This window comes from Cupressus sempervirens, chromosome 5, assembly GCF_028749045.1.
Source record: "Cupressus sempervirens isolate cs-2001-9-10 chromosome 5, ASM2874904v1, whole genome shotgun sequence".
NCBI classification, from domain to species: Eukaryota; Viridiplantae; Streptophyta; class Pinopsida; order Cupressales; family Cupressaceae; genus Cupressus; species Cupressus sempervirens.
The window spans coordinates 486,501,381-486,529,300 of record NC_143122.1 but is presented as its reverse complement, the minus strand read 5'-3'; the positions used below and the strand labels follow the sequence as shown (position 1 = coordinate 486,529,300).

Here is a 27,920-nt window from a genome sequence, read left to right as displayed (position 1 = left end):
ACAATACTGACAAAATTATTACCAGAACTATAGTTTTCATAGACTCATGACCGACCACGATATCCATTATTAGAGAGACCTTGGCTGTAAGGATCCGGTCTCGATGAAACAGTAATAGGAACAACTAAATTCAATATAAGGTAATGCTTGTAAAGAAACAACTTTGAGATCCTAACATTCTCCCAAAATGCATTATCCCAAGTACTCAATTCATCTACTATAGAATTTATTGTAACAAATACTTGGTGAAATCACACATCCATACTACAGGTCTGAATGTTAAGTATTGACAATATGACAGATTACAAACATAAATAAAATGGAACCTGGATGATAACCGTGGATGTGCGGCTGCCAATATGCCTCCAGTTGGGTTTGCCCTTTATGAGTATGACTTTAGATACACTCCACACCAATGCCACTACTACCCCTGTGTTAAGTGTTGAGTCGACCCTGATAGTGAATGTGTTTGGCCGCTGACCCCCCCAATCTCTTACGGTAGTCAATACTGGTATTGTCGTGTCTTGATTGGATGCCTGATACCCATGGCCGATAGTGCAAGTAGAGGGAAGTCTTGTCTGTTGTGGGTTATCGGGCTACTAAAGGTAGTTGTCGGAACTCCTTATGATGGTTGTGAGGCCTCGTAAGCTATTGTATCCCCTTTCACCAATGCTGCACACTGTTAACGCACCCAACTTATAACATGTTATCCGCTAAATGGAGTATCCACAAACATCAATCAAATACAATTCCTCCCAAGCGCTTAATACTACCAATCTCCTTTAAGTTGTGATAATGATGGATATCGTTCTATCGAATACCATGTTGCTGACAGTCAATCACGTTGATGCTAACACTATTGTGAATCCCTTGCTGCTATATTGTTCACATCTGCCCTATACTGAGAATCGATTTATGTTAATTTCCCCATTAGTTTCAGAATGCACAACTGTGACTACATGCTAATAACTTCTTGGACGCAGATTCCACATAATGGTGACGTCTCATAATGCACTCCAATTCTAATGAAATAAAGACTCCAATGAGAGGCTGGGGTTACATCCAACTTCTCAAACTATCCCAAGGGGTTTTGTCCTCGAGAGTAATCCAGTCACATTTAAGCAACCTTTTATATTTTGAACAATATTATATTTCATGGTGACAATCCCAAGGAAGCTCATTTCTTTTATAACCTCTATATGAGGGTAAGTACAAACAACTAGGCAATGTGGGATAAAAGCCTTTTTCATCTTCTAGTCACTTAAGTTACTTTTGTTATAAAATGACTTTAAGTCATAAAGCAACTTTATAAATCCACTATATAAAAATAAAGTGACTTAACTATAGAAAAGCTCCTCCACTTTAATATTTCCCGCGAAACCAAATAAACTCCTATGACTGGTTGGCATCCTCAAGATTAATGTCGTTAGCCTATTCGAATGGGGAGATAGACCAACAAGGCACTAGGTAAGGCCTAGTGCAAAGAAGGGGACATTACATCGGCTTGGGACTGCTCCTAGTCGACAAGGATTCTATCAATGCCACTAAAGATTATGACCATTTACCAAGAAGTTCATTCTCCAGTACTCATGTTACTATCCGTATCATGAAAAAGTAAACCAATACAACTTCCAACTAGAGCTATGATTATGTGGGTTGTGTATCTTGCAATTACTAAAAGATGGATTAGCTAAACTAGCGACTCAGTTGTTTGACTAACAAATTCTCATTAAACAAGTATTAAGTACAACAGTTAAGAGGTACCCCATCACCAATGAAGATGTGCGTGCCCTCTAATCATAAGATATTAAACGTCATCCAAATCAGTAAAGAGAGGCACCACAAGGAGTATATATGGACAAAATAAAAAAAAGAGGAATATAGATACAACCATGACCATACACAGAATATCATTGGGGAGAGTTTCAGGGAGATAGAAGGCCATATCACGTAGGACCAGAGAAAAGGAATAAGGATGAAGGAATGATAGATGGTAGGATGAATATATGAGAGGCTTATAATTATTAAAGAGTGTGATAACCGCATACACATAGGAAGACAACAAGGAGCAATGCAACATCTAAAATAGAGAGCATAGTCAACGTACAATTACATAGACCAAAGAGCCAATTGCCATTCACTAGAATATACAGATATATAGTGAGGAATATCATCAGATTTATTATAGATGAATCGTACCATATGGGGTGGAAGTCAGCACAAACAAAACATGGGGTGATAAGAAGAAGATACACACAGGGAACAAAGATAGAAGAGGTAGCTACAAAAAATTAGATAAGAAGAGGAAACCGGGATAAGTAGCTAAGGTAGATATAACCAATGAGTATTATGCATCTACGTGTATGAGGGATGATATCAATAAAGGCATCAACTAGAATATTAACCACTTGACTATATTAATCATTATCTTTGCCATAGATTCGTTAGCATCAACAATAGACCCGAAATTTGTATATTGGAGATCAAACTAATGTTGGCAAATATGTATTCCAAGAAGGCATCAATTAAGAAATATGGAGATAAAGTATATAAGGTGACAATTAATTCAAATGTATCAACACAAGAGAAGTCCAGAGTCATTAAATAATTAGAATAACAAGATGTCATTGATCATGTATGGAAATTGAATTGAGAGATTCGTCAAGAAGAACAAAACAATATAAATCTAAATGATTATAACAGTCTACATACAGATCAAATAGGAGAGAATATTAATGAGAGAGTATAATAAACCTTGGCACTCTTCATAAGAAAGAGATAAGAAAGGATTCGTAGTTCTCTCTCTATAAATAAATAACAATATCACTTTGCATTATATATATTTATAAACGACAGAATCAGAAATAGTTAAAAAAAAGGTCAGTATAATATTCACCACCTAGTTCAATTATGAATATCAAATAATGCAAATATACAAAATTGAGGAATTTTTGGAGATATCCCTATAGGGGACATTACATGTAAGGCTCTACTATTTTTCTTCCATCTATGCTCCTAATGATTCTCTAGGGACTCAATGGATCAATCTTTATATATTGCTAAATGGCATTGGAGGAGACTTTACCATGATAAGATGGAGGGCATAAAAATACATATCAAACAACGACGCGATCTTCAGAAAACCAACAATAGGAAAAATTCAAAGAATGTTCCAGATCTTAGATATTTCCAAAAGATATATATATTTTACTAAAACTAGCTTGTATGCACAGCAAGAAACTATCTATGAAAAATTGACCAATAATGGTGATCAAAGTCATCTCAGGTCTTGGATGCAAGCTTAATATTTGTAAAAATGGTGCTTCCAGAGGGTTGGTTCCCACAAATTTAGAAATGGGAGTTGGTGCTTCCAGTGGGTTGGTGCTCAAAAATTGAAATAGCGGTTTGTACCTCTAGTAGGTTGGTACCTAGAAAACTTGTAAGAAGTTTTCAATATAAAAGCAATGTTTTGCCATCCTTTTCTCCCACAAGGGTTACCGCGTAAACCTTGTGTTCTTACTTGCTAGATCTTGCATGTGTGATTGATTATGTATTAGCATAGCATCTAATCAAGTTTTGAAAAGTAAAGTTTTGTTAATACACTAATTAACAGCCTCATTTCTAATAAATACTACTAAATTAACACCCTAAATTAACAAGCATAGCATCTAATTAATAGTAAATTTTGTTAATATACTAAATTTCTAACTAAGATTCCACTCAGTCCCTAATAATGCCTCTGTGTCCTGCCATATGCTGCCATTAGGGCCTATTGCATCATATCCAACCACAACAATTCGACTGCTTTACATTGCCAAGGAAACTGACAAGATTAGAGGTGGTTATAGATGTCAATCACAGAATTGCAGGCAGAATTTGTCATAAAACATGGGTCAAGGAAGGATTACCTTATTAGTTGCCACACAAACCTCTTGTTTTTCCTAGATGTGATTTTTGTATCAACATGATCCAAGCTCTTCATTGTTCAGTTAATAAAATATCTGATAGAGTCAAACCTAAATTGTGGAAACAGTGCAGACCAGGATTATATTTATCAATAAAATCATTACATTCTCTCTATTCTTCTGTGTTGGTGATTGTATGTGAACCCTCATAGAATGGATCTGTTCTTTTAGATAGTGATGGACATCATATCTGTTTGTACATTTTATATGTAAAATCCTTGAAAAGACAATCACAACTAAGTTCACTTTTTTCAATGTGCAAGGATATATCATAATTCAGGCTGCCCAGGAGTCGATAAACAACAAACAGTATCATATAAGACAACAAAATTACAGGCCATGTACTTTCAGATCTATCAAATGACACGTACTTGACTCACAATAAAATATACAACAAAAAACCTATGAATCTCCAAAACAGGAGAATCCGGTACTTATTAAACAGAATTCAAACTGAATTATAGACAAATTTTGAGATAGCTACTGCATAATTCAAAACATAGTTTTTGAATTTTTTATGTTCTGCCAATTTTACCTTGGCAGAAAACCACCAATGAATAGTCAATGTCAGCTTCTCACCATGCAGTTTTTCCAACATGATAAGGTGTACTGCTGTTTCTGCTCGCATAAAGTAAATTTAAGTTTTAACTTGTCAATCAAGCCTTCCCTCTAAAGAAGAGTTTTTGAAAATATACTGATCATTTTCAATTTGATGCTAAGCCAGATATGTTGGGTCTTCCTGTCATTGTTGGATGATAATTGATAAATCAGTTGTGTGACTGCTTACATATTTGATGCACCTTTTTGTGTATCAGTACTTCTTAAAAGATAATATTATGTTTCGTCTATTAAAAATTAAGGAAAAAAACTAAGAATTTTCAGAAAGGCATACCTGTCCATTACAAGCCGTACTATATACTCCTTTGGCATGTTTGGAAGTTGCCTTGCAAAGATATTTTTTAATCCAATAAGCCTGTAATTGGTTATAAGAAAGTTTCTCAGAGAAAATTAAAAAAATCTCTTCAAATAAAATTTTTAAATTATATGATTATCAATACCAAATGAACATAGATGAAATCTGTCTACCCTGTGCCAATAAAAGTAATCCTGGTATCAGAGAATCAATAAAAATATGTCAAGCTAGAAATAGCACAAGGAACAAAAACAAAATCCTAACCAGCGGATAGAACTAGAGGGCTGAAGCCAGAACAAAGCACCCTAAACTACTGAAAAGATCAAATTGTGTTGAGGAAAAACCATATCATATGCTGATCCTTTCCATCATTGGCGGTACAAACAAATTTGAGCTTGCCTGCATCTTCCTAAAAAAAACCCATAAATCCAACCATATCAGCAGACAGTTACCATCATAAAGCAAATATTGCCCTGCCACTTTTACTTAGACATGAGAGAGCTTAATGCAATTTCAAACAAAAGGAGCTACCACTGCTTAAAATATGTCAAGCTTTCTCAATTTCCACATCTCTTATCATTACATGTCAACCTCACTTAGGATCATGCATTGTTCAAACTTTCAACCAAAATCAAATGCAGCAGAACATACACTTAAAATGATTTTTCAAACTTCCATCAAAATATGATCTATGTTTGGACAAACAAAATACATTTACATTGGTTAATAAATATCTCATACTATAGATAAACCAATTTAAATTAACAATTTAACACATGAATTTGCTTAGGAGAGTATATTCTGAGTATCTCTCAAGCTTTGTTCACACTGTATTCTATGGTCAACAAATATAATACAGTCAAAACAGTTCAACAAACAATAATCTCATTCTACAAACCTGAACAAATACAATAAATATGAAATTGCTTCAGGTGAACAGAATCGAAAATATCACTGCCCAAATAAAGTTTATCTACATTTTAGAGACTCTGTTCAACAAACAATAATCTCATTCTACAAACCTGACCAAATACAATAAATATGAAATTGCTTCACGTGAACAGAATTGAAAATATCACTGCCCAAATAAAGTCTATCTACATTTTAGAGAAGGATGCTAAAGTTGTTCTACATTCCCAGTGAGTTCTAGATTTTTTAAATCAACCTCAAATCTACAATAATTTGCTAGACAATAAAAGAAGCTTAAAGTCTGAACGGTGATAAATATATGATAACTGCAAGCACCCATGAGATGCTACAATTTCTGAATGTAATGCAATCATTACAAAGCTGCAAATCATGGGGACCATGTAATCTCAATATATGCCCATCACATTAAAAAATATTGCTGCAAATAAATGTAGAAAACAGTAATAGCTACGTCTGAAAGATATAAAGATAGATCGCCTAAAACCATTGCTATTGTTATTTGTATAAATGAGCTCAAGCAATGTAACATTCAACAAAGCATAAGACTTCTCAAACAGGAAATATTTAAGTAGATAATATGACACTGTCTATTACCCGCTTACAAAAGAGAAGCCTGTATATAATATATATCAGCTAAAGATCTTACAATGACAATGAATGTCTAATTTATTCTTAGCTTTACAGTTGTTTCAAATGCCCACCTACTTTTAACTCTTCATCATCTGCTCTTTACAGATGTTTCCTCTGTTACCTTCTTTTTAAGGCCACCCTTTGTTCCAGCTATCTACCTACTTTACATTCATGCCTATCAAATAATCCTAAGAAATACAAGTGCATAGGTGCACTAACATTGTCAACACATTCTCTTTGCAAGTAGGGTATTTCTGCATGACCCAAGAAGTTGCATGAGCAGTTATATAAGCTTCTTTTGATGGCCTTTGTGTGGCATTATCAAGAGAGACACAATTCGTTCTGCTGATTAGATATACTCCACCAGTTATTTTACATTTTGATGCAGCTTTGGTTGTCAGAATAGATAACATGGGGCACTGAAGTTTTTGATATAAGCCTGAAATAAGTGTGTGTACCCTTGCAACAAGCAGAGGAGGCTGAAATGTATTGAGCTTCCACTGAGCTAAGTGCCACCGTGTTTTGCTTCATGCTGGATCAAGAAATCAACGCTCATCCTAGCCTGCCTAAAAATGAACAAACATTCATGGTTCTCCAATGATGACCTCATGAGGCATGAAATAAAATTATTCTTACCTTGAACTAGTTTCTCCTGGTGGACATGTCTAGTCAACCTCTTAGAACTACTATTCTGTTGTTTTCAGTCAGCCTATGTTATTTGCTAGACATTCCTAGTCCACTGTTGCCTTACAACAAACCTATATTTTTAGCCCTAAAATCAAGAGTTCACCCCTCGTATTCCGGTTGGCACTGATAAAGGGTCCCCCCACCATAGCAAGCAATTTGCTCTAGAACTTGGTATCCAATAGCTTTTATGCACTTTATATATACATCAAATCACATCGTGGGAGCTATCTTAAGTCTAACTAACTCTTTCAATCCATGCCAAACCTAGTCCTCTTATTTATAGAGTTATGATAGCCATTTTGAGGGTCTAGACTCCAAATAATACTTATAATACATGCCCAAACTCAATGAGCCCTACTGACCTGGACCTGACAAGGAATCAACTCACTTCACAATTAGTCACCCCAATTATAGAAAATCCTGAAAACTCATCAATCCTTTAGCCAGCGACTAGAAATCATGCACCTCCTCTGCAAACATGCCAAACACAACAGTAAAAAGTGCCAAGTCATTGCATAAAAATGCAAAAGTGAAAACCATTGTCAAGTCTGACTAGTGAGTCAGATTGCGAGTCAAAAATCAGCCAACCAAGTCCAAGCCATATCTGATTCTTGTAAAGCAAGTGCCAAATCATTGCATAAGAATGCAGAAGTGAAAATGAAAGCTATAATGGCCGCCCTCAAATTGGACTTTAGCAAATTCTGATTCATTTGCAAAAATTAATTTTTTTTGCTTGTTTTTTCTGAGATTTTCCAAAAAAAATAAGTTTTTGCTTCTTCTTTTTTTTGCTAATGATGTACTCTAATATCCAGCTAAGGAACGGATATGGCTCTTCTTAAGATTTACGACTGGGTCTGAACACTAATAAAAATGATTAAAAATGCTGCCTGGAGCTGTACAGCTGAAGCTGGAAACTTAGAAATTGACCTATATGCTGTCCAAACTTTAGATGTGCAAATTTCCCAACTGATATCTCCCCTTTCCAAGTCTGATCTGTGAAATTTCTTCCAGGAAAAGATGTGACTGTGATTCCAATTCTGATCTATGATTAATCATGTCCCCAGGAGAGCTGGGATTTCTTTCAACTCTCAATTCCTCCAATAGTTTTTGTTCCTAGAAGACCAAATTGCTCTAAAAAAATTTCTCAGAGCTTAAACAACAATGCTGGGGTAAAACTTGATAACCTGGATACTCAAAATTAAACTCCAAAGCTCCTTTTTACTTTTTCTCCTTTCCCTCCAAAAGGTTTGATTCATATTAGGGTTCTAGGCTTCATTTTAATAAACTTCATTTAAATAAATTGTCCCTCTAGAAGTTCGAACTTCCTTGAGGCCCGATTCCTCATTACAAAGTGGTCATCTTTTTTATTATAACTTATTCTCACAATGTTTTAGAAAATGTGCCACAGGGGCTTTTACTGTAAAGTAAAAACTTTAATATTTTTAAATTTACTCATAAACTCGCCACCAGGACTCCAAACCGAATTCTGACTGCTGCCACTACTCCACGAATGAGTGTGAATGTTGCAGGTGAACTGACAGTCTCCCCTAAAAAATAGGAATCCTCCTTAAAAAAGAACTGCAACCAAAATCTCCAAAATGATCCTGAAGGTCCCTTGATACGTTTCAGTCAACTCCCAGTCTATCCCTAAAAAGTAGATCCCTTCTAAAATTTAGGAGACTGTCCCCAACTGTCCAAACATCTTTAAAGCCCCTGTGTAGCTCCACAGACCCCTGGATGGGTCCCATATCCACCCTGCTGACCTACAGAAACCTGGATAATAGGCCAGCCTCGACTAACAACTGAACTGTTTAAGGAGGGGATATTACAAGTGCCAAGTCTAACTAGTGAGCCAAAGTCCAAGTCAAAATCAGCCACACAAGTTCAAGCCTCATATAATTCTTGTTTAACATGTAATTATTGCTCTAAGCAATCCAAGTATTTGGAAAATTTGATCAAGCCATTTTAAAGCCTCTGATATAGTACAATATGTTTTCTATATTGTTGTTTTAGCCACCAATTATTGCAGCCTAGAGTAACCTCAAAGCTTTTACGAAAAGCACTACACACAACTACAGCCAACTCATGTTGTGTATCAACCAATTTGTTGTCTTTCCCTTTTACTTCCAACAATAGAGTTCCCACACAGTCGAAGGAGAGAAGGATAGCAAATTAGCCAAGTCCCTCAGGACAATTGCATGTCTCCAAATTACTACAGAACTAGGGCATTGTTGAGCCTAAGTTTAGGCTTTTGATTGGATTTAGGTGACTGGATTGATATTATCTTTGGAGATTAGTTTTAGTTGTAGAATTTAAATTAATTGTAGATTTCCAATCCACTCTAGGTCTAGGATATTTCTCCTCTTAGGTGTGGATTTAGATTATATTATATTATTGTTTTGTGATAGAAAAGATTTAGATTGCAAAAATGGTAGTGTACTTTAGTTAGTTGTTTTTCCTTCAAACTTGCAAACCAGAACAGAGGATCAAAGCAATTCAAATCAACAGATTTTTAACCTTCTTTTTACACCAAAAATCAGAATTTGGACTTCAAGTTTTGTTCTCATGTAATAACACAACTGGAATCTTATTTTATTTTGTTTGCAATAAGGAAATGATGACATGAAAATTGCATTCATGAGAACATGGTGCTCTTATCAAATTGATATCAAAATCAGCATAAATTCATCTGCAGTTGCACTAAACATTATAGAAGTTCAGAGCCATATAAAACAATGAGACAATCTTTGACAAATGCCCATAAAGAGAAAGATCACTGTAACAGAAATAGAATTTAACAAAAATGAACCTTGCAGTTCTGAAACATCAAATAGCTCAAGCTACAGGTCTGTCACTCACAACTTGTTGGATACGATAAGCATGACTGACTTCAGAGACTCCTTGTTACCCATATGACACCCAAACCACTTAGAAAGATGCATCCCCTATTCCATCTTCATTTAACATCACTTAAATTCCTGAGTAGAAGCTCTCATCAAAGCAACCCAAACAGCAATATTCAGATTTCTGGGTGTTGGATCTAACTATACATTGCCTTTGATACCTATTCAATCCCCTTGCTATCCTAAAAACTCATCAGAAAATCCTTCCAATAAAATAATAATAGAAAAAACCCACTATTTAAAGACTCCAATCTGATTACCCAGTAAAGGCAGAAATAACCCAGATTTATAAAATTCTTCCAGCTCTATTTTATTACATCCCTCATTCATTAACCTTCCATGTAACTGTTTTATATGCTTGATTGGAGATGAGATGTTAATGTTGACATATGTTTACAGGGGCATATAGATGCATATTAATGTATATCAGTGTAACACAGGCACTAAGGAACGTTGGAACAGGTTTCCTGGACTGGAAAAAAGGGCTTCAATTTGGGGATGGTGGGGGGATGGCGACAGGGAGTGGGAGTGGGGGTGTGCAATATACTATACATATAGTACTTGAAATCTAAGTCACAGGATACACTGAATTTCATCCATGAAGTTTCAATTTCAGTGAATTTTTTACCTTTCCGAACTTATCCAAATATTGTGATATTAAACTAAGTTATCGTATTCGCTCCTGCAGGGGCAAAATCAAAATTCGATTCGCATTAAATCGAAGTCGGTCCAAGTTTGATCCAAATTCGCCAAATCTATGCTAAATTCCTTGTGGGTTCTTCATTTCACACCCTGGACGAATGTTAGCAAATTTTGAGCGAAATTGGGAGTCAACGAAAGAGGCCGGATGGAATGACAGCAAATTTTGAGCGAATCTGGGCATACAACAAAAAATGTTCGACTTTTTTATGGTTTGAAAAGGTGTTTGTTACTTTATTATAGTCGTTTTTATCACATGTTCACACCCAACCCTAAAACGACGCCCTCACACTTCTCATTACAATGTTACACCCATATTCGCACTTCTTATTAGGGCAGTTTGTTTTTGCGTTTCAACTTTCAACTCATGGTTTGTTTTTTCATTTGTTTTTGTGCAGTTGACTCACCTTCAGCTATGCACATTTGTTCTTGAACCAAAACATTGACTCCAAAGGCAGCGATTGCAAAGGTAGTGGTTTGTATTTGATAGCTTCATAGCAGATAACAGAGGCAGCAATTTCTTCACCAACTCTAGAGATAAAAAAAGAGGTAGGGGAAAATTGCATGCAACTTGTTAGATTTGAATTGTTCTAACTTCTTACAAATTGTTCTTAGTTTTTAAATTTTCATTCTGAACTTACTGATATACGCTACGTATCCATTATAGTTTAGTTTGAGTACATAAATGAGCTTTTTTCATATTTAATTTTTTGTTTTATTTATTGTGTAATTTTTAAATTTTTTTGTAGATTATACCATGGCTGCAAGTGATTTTGTTGGCAATAATCCCCACTTCAAAATCGACGGATGTTCCCCACTTTGGAAACATGTGCAAATAATTCGACCAATGCCGAGTGGGGGAGGTTATGTGTGGATTTGTAGTCGTTGCAAGGAGGAATTTGGTAGCTTTTACAGTAGAGTAAAAGCACATTTGTGCTTTATTCCTCAAAAAGGCATCAAATTTTGCATCGGGAAGCTAAGAGTAAATGGAGTGCTACCTAAAACCTTTCTTCCAAATCACATCGTAAACAAATATATTCAAGAACAAAAGCAATCAAAGGAAGCTACTGGGAGGCCTCTAAAGAAAGGAAAAACATCATGTCTTCAACTACCACTTCTAGTGAACCACCCACAGAGGGCCATCCATTCTTGCATCCTCCTCAACAACAGATTGTAAGTAAAAAAGTAGTGGGACCCTTGGAATCATCATTTCAAAATGAAGCTAGAGACATTGCTGATCAAGCCATAGCCAGATGCATTTATGCAAATGGATTGACATTTAATGTTGTTCGCTCACCATATTGGCAATACATAGTGAGGGCAATTAATGTGACTCCAAATGGGTTCAAGGGCCCTGGGTATGAGAAGGTAAACACCACTTTATTGGATGATGAGGTGGCCTATGTAGAGAATGCCATGTTGCCCATCAAGGATGCATGGGTTGAAATAGGTGTGACAATAGTATCAAATGGTAGAAAGATGCAAGGAACCGTCCTTTGGTGAATTTTCTTGCAATGTCTACAAGAGGTGCAATGTTTCTAAAAGTTGTGGATTGTGAAGGAGAGGTAAAGGATGGTCCTTTCATTGCAAACATTCTCATCCAAGCTATCGAGCAAGTTGGCCCTCAGAATGTTGTTTAAGTAATAAACAAAATGCAAAGAATTGTAGGGCTGCCAGCTTATTGATTGAAGAGTGGTATGAACACATTTTTTGGACACCTTGCGCGGTGCACTCACTCAACCTAATGCTGAAAAAAATTAGCACTAAGGTTGAGTGAATAAAAAAAATGTATAAAGAGGCACAAGAGATCCAAATGTTTGTCATGAACCACCATATGACATAAGCCATATTCAGACAATTCTCGAAATTGGAGCTCTTGAAGGTAAGTTGAATTGTTTAAAATTTAAACATGTTTTGGAAATCTGGTCACTTTAGTAAACTTTCTATGTTTTCAAATTTTTAATCTATTACTCTTTTGATTTTAAAATAGGTTGTTGAGGCCCACTTTGCCTCCAACACCATTGTTTCGAGGTGCCTTATCAAGGTTAAAGACGCATTGACTAGAATGGTAACTAGTGTTAATTGGAACGTATGGAGACAATCTAATAGTGATAAGGTAACTGCCATGAGGGGATTGATACTAAATGAATCTTGGTGGGATCGTGTTGAGTAGCTTCTGAAGATCACCGAGCTTATATTGAGCATGATCCGATACACAGAAATGGATACTGTTGGATACAATTGTTCAATTGCGTGTTGTCTTTGATGTTATACAAATGTCATATCAGTTATCAGTCAGAGTCTACCGAGCTCAACTGGTCAGCAAGGCAAAAGACAGAGTCTACCAAGCTCAGAAGGTTAGCAAAGTGAATTATAGAGTTTATCGAGCATTTCTGGGGGTTATACTGTGAAGTCAGTTTCTACCGAGCTCACTCGGGAGCTAAAGGATTTTATGGCAGAAGACAATTTCTACCGAGCTCACAAGGTCAGCGAAGGAAAATCAGTTCTTACCGAGTTCACTCGATCTCCAAAGGATTCTGCAGAGTTTGCAGTGTTTACCGAGCTTCACCTAGTTAACACTGGAAATCATTTCTAGAGCAGTGTTTACCGAGCAGGGTCGGCCAATAAAAGATTTCATTGTTTTGGAAAATAAAGTTTATTTGTTTAATGTAATGTTTGTAGCTGACTGATGTATGGTTTATTGGTAAATGTAACTTGTAATTGAGCCAACTTGACAATTTGTAATGTATAAATAAAAGGTCAAGTTGTGAATTCTGAAGTATGGATGAATGGATGTATGAATAAGTGAGCATGCAAGTGAATTGATTGTGTGAAGAAGTGTGGGCAAATTTTGAAGAAGGATCAGATATCCTTGAGAAGCAGCAGAGTTGTATTCGATCGGTGAGGATTTATTGAAGCAGAGCAGAGATCTGTATCAGCAAAGTTCAATTGCATCTCATTCAGGTCACTTATTGTTACTTTCTCACCATTGTAGTAGTAATTCCTAAATCTCTTAACAGAGTTGGTCTAACAGCCATTTTGTAAATCCTCTAACAAGGTGTACAGTTCTATTGAATTGTTCTAAAGTCCTGTAGCAAGGCCACTCCTAATAGGGTGATTAAATCCTCTAACAAGGTCACACCTAACAGTGTGCTTTGTAACCTTTAACAAGGTTGGCTCCTAATAGGGCTCACTTCAGAAGAGTGAAAATTGGTAACTATTTACTTGGTGGTTTTTCACATATTAGGTTTCCACGTTAAATCTGGTGTCTCTTGTGTTCATATTATTTTCTTTTGGATGCATGTTAATGATTGTAAATGCTTAAAGATCAATAACAAGTTAATCTACCGAGTTACAAAATTTTTCTTTGTGGCTACCGAGTGACAGCGGTAATTAGTTATTTAAGACATCTAAAGGATCTACGGATTTGTTTTTGTAGTAACTGATTCACACCCCCCCCCCTCTCAGTTACTCCATCTATAATTCCAACAATTGGTGCCAGAGCTTTTGGTGCTTACAGGAAAGATTTCAAAGATCTAAGCTAAAGATCAAGATGTCTTACAAGAGGGAAATTCCAAGACTTAACAGGGATAACTTTTCAGCATGGCAAGGTCTCATGAGACTCCATCTGGCTTCCATTGGAGACACAGGATTGAAATATCTGGATGAAGCATATGTAACTCCTTTTAGTATATTATCTGCTAATGACATTGCTGAGAAGAAGACTCACAATACCATGATGATAGACATTGCATCTGCCCTAAGGTATGAAGAATTTGATGATCTCAAGGACTGCAAAACTCCCTTTGAAATGTGGAACAAACTGAAAGATATCTATGGAGGAGATGATAATGTGAGAAGAACCAAAGCAGAAAGTTTAAGAGGACAATTTGATCAGATGAGGATGAGAGAGGATGAAAACATTGCAAAATATGTTGAAAGAGTCAAAGCAAGTGTTAATGCAATCAAAGCTTTTGGAGGAGATATTAAGGAGGAAACAGTTATAAGTAAAGTTCTTAGAACATTACTTCCCATTTATGCAATTAGAGTTTCTGCAATTCAAGAAAGAAGATGTAAAGCAAACCATAAGATAAATTTAGAGGCCATAGTTGCAAGATTGACTGCGTTTAAGCTAGATAACTATGATAATTATGTTCCAACTACCAAGAATATTGAATCAGCTTTTAAAGCCAAAATTTTACTCAAGGAGAAAGGCAAGAAAATAAAGGATTCTCAGTTAGAAAGTAAAGAAGAATCAGAACAGAGTTCTGACAGTGATCTTGAGGTGGTTGAAGCTCTACTAGCAAGGAAATACTCAAGAGGCAGAGCGAAATACAAAAGCAAGGTTCCTCTAATCTGTTTTTCATGTGAGGAAATTGGACATATTGCTGCTAGGTGCCCAAACAAGCAAAACAAAGATGAGAAGAGTCACAAGTGCAATGGCAAGAAAGACTTCAAATCATTCAAGGACAAAGGTAAGAAAACATGTTTCATGGCTAAGGATTCTAATGATTCTGATGAAGAAGAAGATGAAATTGTGTACATTGCTGTAAAAGATGAGTCTGACAATGATGAAGAAATGGCACTTATCTCTCATGTGAGCAAAAATGATACATGAATTATAGATAGTGGTTGCTCTCATCATATGACTGGTGATAAAACAAAGTTTGAACATTTTGAAAGCTATGATGGTGGTAGTGTGAGGTTTGGTAATAATAAACCTTGTTGCATAAAAGGAAGAGGAAAAATCTCGCTAACAAAAGAGCTTGTATGTGATAATGCATATTAGGTAGAAGGACTAAAACACAATCAGTTGAGTGTGGCACAACTATTCAATAATGGATTCAAAGTGGAATTCATGCATGGAAAGGCAAGATTGCTGGATGACAAAGGAAAGCTGATCGGATCAGGCACATAGACAAAAGGTAACTTGTTCTATCTTGCACTTGGTGAATGTTCATGCTTTATTGCTCAAGTTGAAGAAAGTTGGTTATGGCATAGGAGGTTATGTCATGTGAACTTTGATAATTTGGTGAAAATAAGCAAATTCAGGAAAGTAAGAGGCATTCCTAATTTAAAGAAACTTGAGGTTGGTCTATGCAAGAATTGTCAGATTGGCAAGATGGGAAAGACTAGCTTTAAAAGTAAGAACTATCAGTCTGAAGAAGTTTTAGAAATTGTGCATACTGATTTGTGTGGACCTATTGGAATTGAAAGCTATACTGGTGAAAAGTTCTTCATTCTTTTTGTTAATGATTACTCAAGAATGATGACTATCATGTACCTAAGAGAGAAATCATAAGCATTTGAGAAGTTCAAATGGTATTTGGCCAGAGTAGAGAAGGAAACAAGCAAAAGACTAAAATGTTTGAGGTCAGACAGAGGTGGTGAATTCATTTCACATGAGTTCAATAACTTTTGCATTGAAAAAGGAATCAAAAGACAGGTATCAGCCCCTGGAACTCCCGAGCAAAATGGAATAGTTGAAAAGAGAAACAGATCTATCATGGACTGTACAAGAACCTTAATGATTGAAAAGAGCATTGCTATCAAATACTGGAAGAAAGCTATCAGCACTGTAGTTCATACCTTGAACCGAGTACAGCTGAAAAAGGATTCATTCAAAACCCCCTATGAGTTATGGTATGGCTATAAACCCAATGTAAGTTACTTAAAAGTATTTGGAAGCAAATGTTACATTTTGAAAAAATCTAGAAAATATAAATTTGATGTGAAGGGTGATGAAGGAATATTTTTGGGTTATTCTTGCAAAAGTAAAGCATATAGATGTCTACACTTGACTACTCACAAAGTCATAGAAAGTGCACATGTGAAAGTTGATGAGTTTGCACAAAGAACTGAAGAAGAAAACAAAAGAGAACCAGAAGACTACAGGAGATTTGTTTTCATTAAACCTAATACGGTGCCAGATACACCTATCAATCAAGAATCTTCTACTTCCGAGTCTTCAGTAACCGAGTTGTAGGAAGTTCAAACTGAGCTACAGGAACCCGAGTCACATTCTGATGCTACCGAGCCAATGCCTACCGAGTCTGAAAGACACAAGCAGCAGACAGAACAGCCAGAACTTGAAGTGCAAGTGCAAGAGGATGATAATGCAATTTGTTCAAAAGGCAAAGAACCTGTACTAGCCAAGTATGTTAGGAGACATCATGCACCAGATCAAATCATTGGAGACAAATCTGAAGGTACTGTGACAAGAAGTAAGTTGAAAGATAGTTGTTTACTTGTTGATTTTGAACTTAGAAGTGTCAAAGATGCTTTAGAAAATGAAAGTTGGGTTCAGGCTATGAATGAAGAGATAGAGAAAATAGAGAAAAACAAAACATGGACTCTTGTACCCAAGCCTAAAGACAAAAATGTGATTGGAACTAAGTGGGTATTTAAAAATAAGTTGAATGAAGATGGTAAGGTGTCAAGGAACAAAACTAGAATGGTATGCAAAGGATACTCTCAAGAAGAAAGAATAGACTATGGAGAAACTTTTGCTCCTGTTGCAAGATTGGAAGGTGTCAGAACCTTACTTGCATATGCTACATACAAAGGATTTAAGGTTTATCAAATGGATGTTAAGTCAACATTTTTCAATGGTATACTGGATGAAGAAGTTTACATTGAGCAACCTGAAGGTTTTGTTGATCCAAACAAGAAGGACATGGTCTGCAAATTACACAAAGCATTGTATGGTCTGAAACAAGCCACTAGAGCGTGGTATGAAAGATTACATAACTATCTTATTCAGATTGGTTTTCAGAGAACTAATGATAATAGTAGCTTTAATATCAAGGAAGGACCAGATAATAAGATTGTTTTGGCAGAAATATTTGTGGATGATACTTTGTTCACGAGAAATGATGATCTTTGCAAAGAATTTTCAGAACAAATGAACAGGAAATTTGAAATGTCAATGTTTGGTGAAATTAAATTGTTTGTTGGTCTTCAAATTCAGCAGAGTAAGAATGGCATCTACATCACTCAATCTAAATACATCAAGAAGATACTGAAAAAGTTTGGTATGGAAGACTGCAAACCAATTGGGACTCCTATGTGTACTGAATTGAAACTTACCAAAGATGATGAATCAAAAGAGGTAAATCAAACACTGTATAGATCTATGATTGGACAGTTGCAATATGTAGTGCATACAAGCCCAGATATTGCCCTTGCAGTTGGTATTGTAGCAAGATTTTCAGCAAAACCAAGAGAAAATCGCATGATGGCAATCAAAAGGACCATGAGATACTTAAAAGGCACTGACGATTATGGATTATGGTACAAATTTGGAGGTAATCTAAATTGGAAAGTGTTTACTGATGCAGATTGGGTAGGAAAATTTGATGACAGAAAGAGTACAAGTGGAGGAGCTTTTTTTTTTGGAAAGAGGTTGGTTTCTTAGACAAGTAAAAAGAAAAATTGCACATCCCAATCCACAACAGAAGCAGAGTATGTTGCAGCAGCAGTAAACTGTTCTAATATTGTTTGGTTTAAATAGTTATTGGAAGGTATGAAGGAAGAAATCAAAGAACATGTTATGTTTTGTGACAATACAAGTGCAATTAACATATCTAAAAATCCAATGATGCATTCAAAAACCAAGCACATTGCAATAAAGTATCACTTTGTCAGAGAATTGGTGCAAGACAAGGAGATCAGATTGGAATATGTCCATACAAAAAAACAAATTGCTGATATATTCACCAAGCCTTTACCTAAGGATGCATTTTTGTATTTAAGAGGTAAGTTAGGGGTCATTCCCCTATCTGAAGCACATTAAAATGAAGTTTTAGTGATGCATCAACAGATATAAGTTGAAGCTTTCAGTTGATGCAGAATAATCATGGAAATATTGCATATGAATCAATACATAAAGTACATTGCTATTCATTTGGTTTGTGTTGTCTTTGGCATGTGTTGTCAAAGAGGGAGAGTATACTGTCATATCTTTCTAAAATTTGAATTTGTTTGTGAAGAGTTTGATAATTGTAAAGAAGCTAAGTAATTCCTTCATAGAGAGAGATTATTGTATTTGAAAAGTTTGTGGAATGAAATGTAAAAGAGAGAAACATTTTGTCAAAAAAGACTTGTTTTCAAATTTCATTCTACTATGACATGTTGTGTTGCCATCAATGCCAAATAGGGAGATTGTTGGATACAATTGTTCAATTGTGTGTTGTTTTTGATGTTACACAAATGTCATATCAATTATTAGTCAAAGTCTACCGAGCTCAACTGGTCTTCAAGGCAAAAGACAGAATCTACCGAGCTCAAAAGGTTAGCAAAGTGATTGTAAATGCTTAAAGATCAATAACAAGTTAATCTACTGTGTTACAGCATTTTTCTGTGCGGCTACCGAGTGATAGCAATAATTAGTTATTTAAGACATCTAAAGGATCTGTGGATTTGTTTTTATAGTAACTGATTGACCCCCCCCCCCGAAGTTACTCCATCTATAATTCCAACAGGATGCACCTTGCTTGGGTGAGGTATATGATAGCATTGACTCCATGATTGAGGACATTAGAAATATCATAAATGAGAGAGAGCAAGATCCTGATGAAAATTTCTTCAAGGAGCTACAGTTAATCATGATAGAGAGATGGAACAAAATGACTGCCCCTTCGCATCTTACTTGCCTTTGCATTGAGCCCCAAGTTCTATAGCCAATCGGTCCTCAAGGGGAGTACCACTAGAGTTCCACCATACAGAGGTCCTAAAGTTGCTCAAGGGTACAAGGCAGCCCTTCGAAGACTCTTTCCTGAGCATCAATGATTGTGGTCTTGACGCTCTTGAAGACAAGAACAATGTTGACACTCATAAATGATGTTACTTCCATGGCCAAAAATACCAATACTGGCAGCCCATTGCCATCAAAATTTTGTCACAGGTTAGTTTTTTACTCTTAAGATTCTAATTACTAGTTTCTTGTTGGTAAATATTCAAAACTCTAATTTCTACTTTATTGTTGGTAAATTTGCAAATCTTGATAGGTTGCTAATTCATCATCATCTAAAAAGAATTGGAGCACATACTCCTTTATCTACTCAATAAAACACAACTAACTAAACTCTAAGAAAGCAGATAACTTGGTGTTTGTGCATTCAAACTTGAAACTCACAACTCACAAAGAGAATATGTACAAAAAGGGGGAGGCAAAACAATGGGATGTCGAACCAAAGGCCGCGGAGTTGGAAGTCCGCTTTGATGCACTTGCAATTGAAGATGGTGATCCTAAGATACATAATAGTGATGGAGTTGATCTTGAGGCTACGACTGAGACTACGGTTGAGACTGCTGAAGCTAGTGGCACTAATTGTGCTTCTAGTCAGCAACTACCTAATGATGATGAATTCTTTGATAATTTTTGATGATACATTAATATTTGTCTTTTGATCACATATGAGTCTATGACTGATTACTAATTAGTAATGTTGACATTGTTGCTTTAAAGACTAAAGTTTTGAACTAAAACATTCATATGGTAGTATGGTGATATATTTTGACATTTTCTCATGCCATTCGAACAAATCATTAATATATGTGATGGCTGAATTTGCTAAATTGCTTTAGATTAGCATAGTGGTGTATGAACTGGTATGCTGCAGCATATGTTTATATATATATATATATATATATATTCTTGTACGGATGAACCCGAAACCAGCTCAAAAAAATTTGATCGAATTTCGAACCCGAATGTTGAACCCGCATCCGAACCAAAATCCAAATCGGCAACTTAGATATTTAATATAATATTGTTATTTATAATTATATTATTTATTTTAAAATAATATTGAATTATTTAGTTTAATTGTTTAGCAATGTCAAACTATTTTGACAATTTTGTGGATATATCACTTATATTCAAAAATAAATAAATTTATATAAGTTAAATCTAACGTCGTTTTTTTCCAAATTTTATGACTAACGAACTTGATTTCGAATTTGAACCTTGCGACTTAGCTTGAAATACAATTTATGAAATAATGTATAATACTACAAGCACTAATAAATTATAATAATAAATACTTGAACATAGCAAAATTGAAACATGAATATCAAAAATATCATAACGATGATTACAATGAGTAGCATGATATCAAAACAAGTACAAAATCATATACATGCATTCATAGATATGCATATGTAGTGTGGGTGTAGCAATGACCTTTATGGTAGCTAGTAAACCCCCTTTCGATCACAAGTTTTGCTTGCAAAAACCCCTGTCGGCAAGATGGTGGCATGAAGGCACTAGTGGGAGGCATTGGGAACGTCAAGTCCCCAACCCAGGTACATGGGGGTTTTTGGGGGGGGGGGATGGGGGAGATGATTCCCCATGTTACACTAATGCATATTGATGGATTATGCTAGCAATATATATTTATTCTATTGATACCAAAAGGGTAAGAAGATTATGTCTAACTACCTTGTGTCAAGTCTATGTAGGAGGATGGATCACCCTAGAAGAAAAGAGAGACAGTATCATCAGAAAGAGAGGATTCAAATGCAAGGAATGGAAAAAGCTTCCATCTAAGGATAGAACTTAGTGATAAGCAATCAAGCTCATCTAGTCACCTAGAGTCGTAGGGTCAGGAAAGGTTGTTAGTCACCAATTAACAATAGCGGGTATAGGAAACCGTTCTCTTATCCACCTTTTAATTAAAATGATCTAATCTACCTCAATAAGAACACTCATCTATGTGTAAATGAGAATTGAACTATATGTCTGAGTAGCTCAACCAATTCTATCAGTTTTATAAGAAACAACCTCATGACTACCTAAGTATATATTTACAAGTGTGTGCGCGTATGTTCACATGAAGTACCTAATACCATATGCGCATGTATAAGAATAGGTATATATATATGTATGCACATGCATACATGCATACATTCCTAAAATCTTATGAACAAATGTGTGCATACATATACGCATGAACATATATTTGGATACATAGGAATATTTAATTATGCATCGAGCATATACGTGTGTGTAACCATTCATATGTTCTTAATAATTGAAAAGCATAATTTAATCCCAACTCAGAATATTCAGCCATAAGGAAAAATGCTTGATCAATCAAAAGGTGGTCAAGGAGTTACTCCTTGACACCAAAACTTGCAAGGATGAATTTTCATTGTATCATGAGAATAAAAAGGAGGTTCGCATTAAGTTTCTTTCTTTTTCTCTTTTAGCTCTCGCTATCTCGAGTCTAGGCTTATGCATTTGTATAGTTTCCATTATGCAAAGCTTTGTTAATCTTTTCACCTCTGCATTCTTTGGGGGAAACCTGTAACTACAAGTTGCACAAATCCTTAAGGATCATCTCCTCTTTGTTATTCTCATTAATGTCAAGAAGTTATATGTTTGCAAGATCAAGAGGAAGGATCAATAGTTGATTCAACACATTCACAACATCGTGTCAGTCAAACTTCATGAGTTTGTTCATTAGGCAATCTGATTATTTCCAATTTTAATTCTGTATGATTACTATCCATTGAAATTTGACCATTCGATCATGAATCGGAACACATCTACATGAATTTTTTCATCAACAGCCATTGTCATTCGATTGACATTGCATATTACAAATGTGAGAGATGATGACAATAATCAATGTCATTCGATTGATCTCTACATATTGGAAATGTGATGTGTTATCTATATGCTGAAGTATAGCATCAATTGAAGTGATATACTCATTACATTGAGTATTTGTATTCATGATTTATATGAACATTGTTTTATGTCTCATATTATTAATAAGAATATATATATATATGTATGTATGTATGTATGTATGACAATTAATCGGGCTCTTATAATCAAAAGAGACTATTATGTTATGAAGTTCCTAAATGTAATTGTTTTACCTCCACATAATTGTCGATTGAGAAGCAAACTAATTGTATTTGCTTATTCACTGATGGTGATCAAGTTGGGGCATGACCCTATGTGGCCTTTGGCCAAGTAGAGTCATGTCTCAATGGGTCATGACTTTGTTATAGCTTCTGTCGATTTGATTTTATCATGAGATATCTCGTTGATGGTAAATTATCTTTAAGATAAATATCTTATATATATAATATATAATATATATGTAATATAATATATATTATGCATTGTATGTCTTATATATAATATATATATTATATATGTAATATAATATATATTATATATTATGCATTATATATTTTTAGCAAAGTAACGTGACTCGGAATCGGATCGGAATTGGCAAGGCCGAATCGAATCGTGAATCGGCAATAAATCGGCAATGAATCGGCAAATTTGAAAAAACCCTTTAAATTAAAAGATTTTAACAATTTAAAACTTATTTCATGCACCCTTTATTAAATATAACTTAAACACACTATAACATCATCAAATAGAAGTTAAAACTTAACATACATAAACATGGAACATAAAATCCATCACATACGTAACTATGTTATCTAAAATGTAAATTTAGGCTAGCTGAAGTAAATAGAAATCAAATGATCATAATGATTTAAATCATAGAATGTATGTAAGATGATCCATAAGACATCAAATCATAAATGTGTGTAAGAATCTAAGATGAAGATCCATGAAAGTTTGAAACATATGTCTATCAATGATTCAGTATCAATATCTGTAAACAAAATATAAAAGCAAGGCTCCAGCTCAAGCCTCAGGCTCATTGTCATCATCATCCTCAACACCATCCTCAAGCTCGGCTGCAGCCTCAGCCTCAACCTCTGAGTATCCAGTCTGCCTAGTAGCAAGGCGTCTAATGTAGGTCCTAGAGGACTACCAAGCCATATCTCCCGCATGTAAGATGGGCTCACGAATGTCGCTAGGGCCTGTGTCTGTGTGTGCACGTGCGCATCTACCAATGCCTGAAGAACGTGCTCTAGATGTCTTAGCCTCTATATCCACCTGGTCAATCCACGCACGGTCTTCCTCAGTGAAAACTAGATCCACAACCTCTGTGAGCCACTCTGATTCTCGATCAATCTCCTCCAGAATGATCGGAGAGGAGTCAATGCCCAAAATCTATCTGATCCTAAGACGAAGGTTGTAATGAACAAAGACAAGATCATTCAACCTCTGCACTGTCAACCTGTTTCTCCTCTTCGAGTGGATGTGCTCGAACATGGACCAACTGCACTCACATCCAGAAGCACTGCTTTGCTGACTCAGAATACGAATGGCAATTTTTTGAAGTTTTGGGGTTGTGGCCCCAAACATTTGCCACCATCTATCTGAAATAAAGGAAAATAAAAACAATTAGTCTCATTTACAATTTACAAATTACAAGTTAACTCTAAAATTACATAACTTAAACTTTAGAATCTAGATTCATGAATATTGAATATATTATTTAATTTTTACCTAGCTGTATTGTTTCCCGAGCATCTATGGCCATCCTACTAGAGAAAAGTGGCCCTTCTTTATTATTGAACTTATCAAGCTCAATAATTGCAGCACTGCTATCCTCATCAGTACTCAACCTCTGGACCACTGTATATAATTCGGTGAGAACCTCCTCATCCACCTTGAAGTCAGGACGGAAACGAAATGCCGGATTCAAAAAGTAAGCTGCTGCATAGATGGATTTGTGGCGCTAATTCTGCCATCTCCTATCAATGATGTCCCAAATAGGGGCATACTTCTCCTGCACTCCTGCATACTGGGCTCTAATGGCCTCCTTGGCCCTATCCATGCCCTCATATATGTAGCCCATAGAGGGCTTCTCCCCATCAGCAATTCGTAGGGGAGATACAAGGGGCTTAGTGGCCTACATATAAAGTAAAACAAAAATTTGAGTCAAAACTTAAATATAGAATAATTCAATAATATAACTTAAAGTAAAACTAAATCATTAAAAAATTAGCATAGTAAACTGTAAAATATTAAATATTAAATTGCAATAAATTTACCTTAAGGATTTCTCTAGCTGGTTTCCAAAAACCATCATCATCAAATATGCAATCCACCACATCTATCCCTGCAGTGGTTGTAGCATAGGAAGATGAAATCCACTCCCGCCCAACAAACATGCTCCTCAAATCATCCCTTCATGTCAACAAGGACTGCAAGGTGATGAAATTCGAAGCAAACTTCGTGATCCCTGGATGAGCTAACTCTTTGTCTCTTGTGTACTTCGTCATTGTGCTAAGGACAAATGAATCATTATAAATAAACTTGCATATGTTTTTTGCCCTTTCCACTCATGACTTGACCCACTCAAGTTTGCCAATTTCCTTCAACATGAGGTCAATGCAGTGTGCCACACAAGGGGAACAAAATATGGTGGGGTGCCTCTCCATCAAAAGTTTACCTACAACAATTTTAAGTTAATTAGAAATTCAAATTTCAAACATGTTAGAACTTAGGAAACTTAGAAATTCTAAGTTAGAATTAGAAAAAGTTCAAAATTCAAATAAATTTATTTTCAAAACTTGAAAAGTTAAAAGTTTACTTGCAGCAACATAACTTGTTGCATTATCCGTCACCACTTGCACCACATGTTGTTCCCCCACCTCTGCTATAACTTCCTCAATAACCTCACATAAGTATGCGGCGTTTTTTACATGAGCAGAAGCATCAATGGATTTGAGGAACATGGTATATCCTACAAGTAACAAAACAACGAATTATAATTACTATTAGCAATCAACAAATCAAAATTTGAAATAGTCAATCACGATTCAAAATTATGTATGTAGGAAAGTAGAATGATCAATCACCTCCACAGGATACAAGAAAATTGAGGAATGTTCTGCCCCTCCTATCTGTCCAACCATCAGTCATGATGGTGCAACCCTTTTCGATCCACTCCTTTCGGTTGTCCTCAAGCTCATGCCTCATATCCTCAACCATTTCATCCAGGAGGTATCCACTCAACTCAGCCTCAGTTGGGGCTTTAAACCCTGGACCACAAATGGCAACTACATCTATCATGTTCTGCCAATAAGGAGCCCTGTCACAAATAGATAATGATATTGATTAGAAATTTAGATGTCAAAAACTCAAATCATAAAACAAGTAGATATAATTAAAGTTTTACTTTTACTTTTAACTTTAAGTTGAAAGATAACAAAGAAAAAAGAATCAATTACCTGGCTGCAATAAATGGAATGTTGCAAAAGTACTAGAATTTGCAAATCTCTTTTCTGGCAGCATCATGAATCTCCTTGTTCAAACCCATGCCCTCAAGCGTGGGTTGGGAGCCAAGAGTAGTGCGGGGCACAAAGTAACTATCCATTCTGTTTTTCCGCACTCTAGGCCGCAATAGGTTGGTGTTGGACTCTGTCTCAGTATTAGACCGACTACCACTGGCACTAACACTCGCATGAGCACTAGCACTAGGATGAAAAGGAGGCCTGGAAGAACCCTCTCCAACACAACCTACGGATACGGAAGCTGATGCAGATGCAAATGTAGATGCGGTTGCGGATGTGGGAGCACGGGAGCCAATACCTCTTAACCTTTCAAGTTGCATTTTCCTATTCAACTTGTCTTGTTCAATTTTTTCTAATGACACTAAACAAGTGTGTTTTGCCTCAGCAGTTTGATGAGTGCAAACTGTGACATCATGGCCAAGTATGCCAGCAATGTGGTATTTCAATCTATAGATACCTCCCGAATTTATTTTTTCTTTGCAAAATATGCATTTTGTTTGATATTTGGTTCTCCCAGGAAACTCTTCATTATATTTTCAACATTCATCTTTTTTACCCATTGTGGAAATTGGAAAATGAAAGCAAAAGGCTGCTGCAATAAAAAAATTCATGTAAAATATCAAAGTTTGCAACTAATAAACAAAAACTACAAAACAAAAAACCCTAGTTTGCAATTTAGTAGAAATAAAAAACATTAAAGATTTGCAAATGAACGCTAAAAAAATTTAACAAAAAATGCATAATACACTAACATGCAAAAAAAAAAAAACCAGCACTTACCTCTTGCAAATGAGTTGAGGAGTGTTGATATTGACTCCTTAATGCTCCCAATGCAATTTATGGCCTCCCCAGATGGACTTCTGATCTCTTTGGTGCTCTTCCTTCTTGCCGGTTGGAAACCTATGGATTTTCTTTTCTCTTCTTCTCTCTCACTCTTCCTCTCTTCTACTCATGCTAAGCAAATAGAAGGCTCTTTAGGGATATAACAAAGAGGAAAGACAAATTATAAAGCAACTAAAACATGTGTATTTTTTTTTAAGTCCAACTTTTTATGCTTGCTGGCGCGGCTGATTTTTGGAGATACCCGATGGCGATTCTGGTGATTTTTGCCATGAATCACCAATTTGGGCAATTCAGGCAATTCACAAGAAAAAATCGCCGCCAGTGATTTTCGATCCCAAAAAAATTGGGAGTCATGAATCTTATCGCCAAATCGGCGATTTTGGTGATTTCAAGGCAATTTTTGGAACTATGATTTTTAGATAATAATATATTAAAAATATGGTCAATATATTAATATTATATTTATGCTTAAAGGTGTGTTATTTATTAACTAATGATGATTAAAATATAGGTACATGTCTCTTGAAGAGATGTGTCTCCTTCTCTCTTATATATGAGAACCAATCTGCATTTGAAAATCATCAATCACATTGACAATGTTAGTACATTTGCAGAAATGATCCTAGAAAAACAACATGGTATCAAAGCACTAGGCAGCAAATGTGAAATATAGAGAGCATATAAGACTCACAACATTTAGTAGTATACTACACTTGGGAAATTACACTAACAGATGCGTATGGAACAATCTTGTATGCAGAAGCAATATGTTGAAGAGAATCCAAATTCTCAAGTTAAACGAACACCATTGTTTGGGTGTAAGTAAAATCCACAATTTTGTTAAGTATTTTCACACAATAAAATGTCAAATGGAAACTAGAAACAAAGGCAATAAGTATGCAAGATAATGAAATTGTGAATGACTTACGTGTGTAAATACTAGTATATCTATAGATTTATGAGGATACAATTATCAATGATAGAAGTGGAGTAAATAGCATTGAATGTCGATTTTGCATAAACAGAGGGATAAAAGAAAGAAACTAGGGGTGACACTTTACTAACGAAACCCATAAGTGCATTAAATACATGATAGTGAAATGCCAAATTCATAACGCAATGGATCCTACGAAACGTCCAAGGTAGCAATGGGTTGCATAAATG

The 27,920-nt window shown here is 35.6% G+C and overlaps 2 protein-coding genes across 7 annotated transcripts in view; both read right to left on the bottom strand.

Moving 5' to 3' along the window:
• HAG1 (histone acetyltransferase of the GNAT family 1) overlaps window positions 1–27,920 on the bottom strand; it is a 181,530-nt gene that overhangs the window by 111,023 nt on the left and 42,587 nt on the right. For all 6 annotated transcript variants that reach the window (XM_089831454.1, XM_089831450.1, XM_089831451.1 and 3 more), the window contains exons 2-3: window positions 5,223–5,287; window positions 4,858–4,938 (exon numbers count right to left, since the gene is read on the bottom strand). In XM_089831454.1, the coding sequence (XP_089687580.1) occupies window positions 4,858–4,938; window positions 5,223–5,287 (146 nt within the window). The remainder of the gene's footprint in view (window positions 1–4,857; window positions 4,939–5,222; window positions 5,288–27,920) is intronic.
• LOC149556862 (uncharacterized) lies at window positions 8,578–25,760 on the bottom strand. Its single transcript, XM_089785936.1, has 4 exons — window positions 25,479–25,760; window positions 25,211–25,363; window positions 8,807–8,898; window positions 8,578–8,703 (listed from the first exon to the last, which is right to left on the bottom strand). The coding sequence occupies exons 1-4, from the start codon at window positions 25,690–25,692 to the stop codon at window positions 8,578–8,580; spliced, it is 585 nt and encodes a 194-aa protein (XP_089642062.1). The 5' UTR covers window positions 25,693–25,760.

What these genes read in the sequence shown, in the direction of transcription:
- LOC149556862 (XM_089785936.1), bottom strand. Translation starts at nt 25,692, where the DNA reads ATGATAGATGTAGTTGCCATTTGTGGTCCAGGGTTTAAAGCCCCAACT. An exon ending in AACAAGTTATGTTGCTGCAA is followed by an intron (nt 8,899 to 25,210) that starts GTAAACTTTTAA and finishes CCTATTATCCAG; the next exon opens with GTTTCTGTAGGTCAGCAGGG. An exon ending in TGTTTGGACAGTTGGGGACA is followed by an intron (nt 8,704 to 8,806) that starts GTCTCCTAAATT and finishes TTTTGGTTGCAG; the next exon opens with TTCTTTTTTAAGGAGGATTC.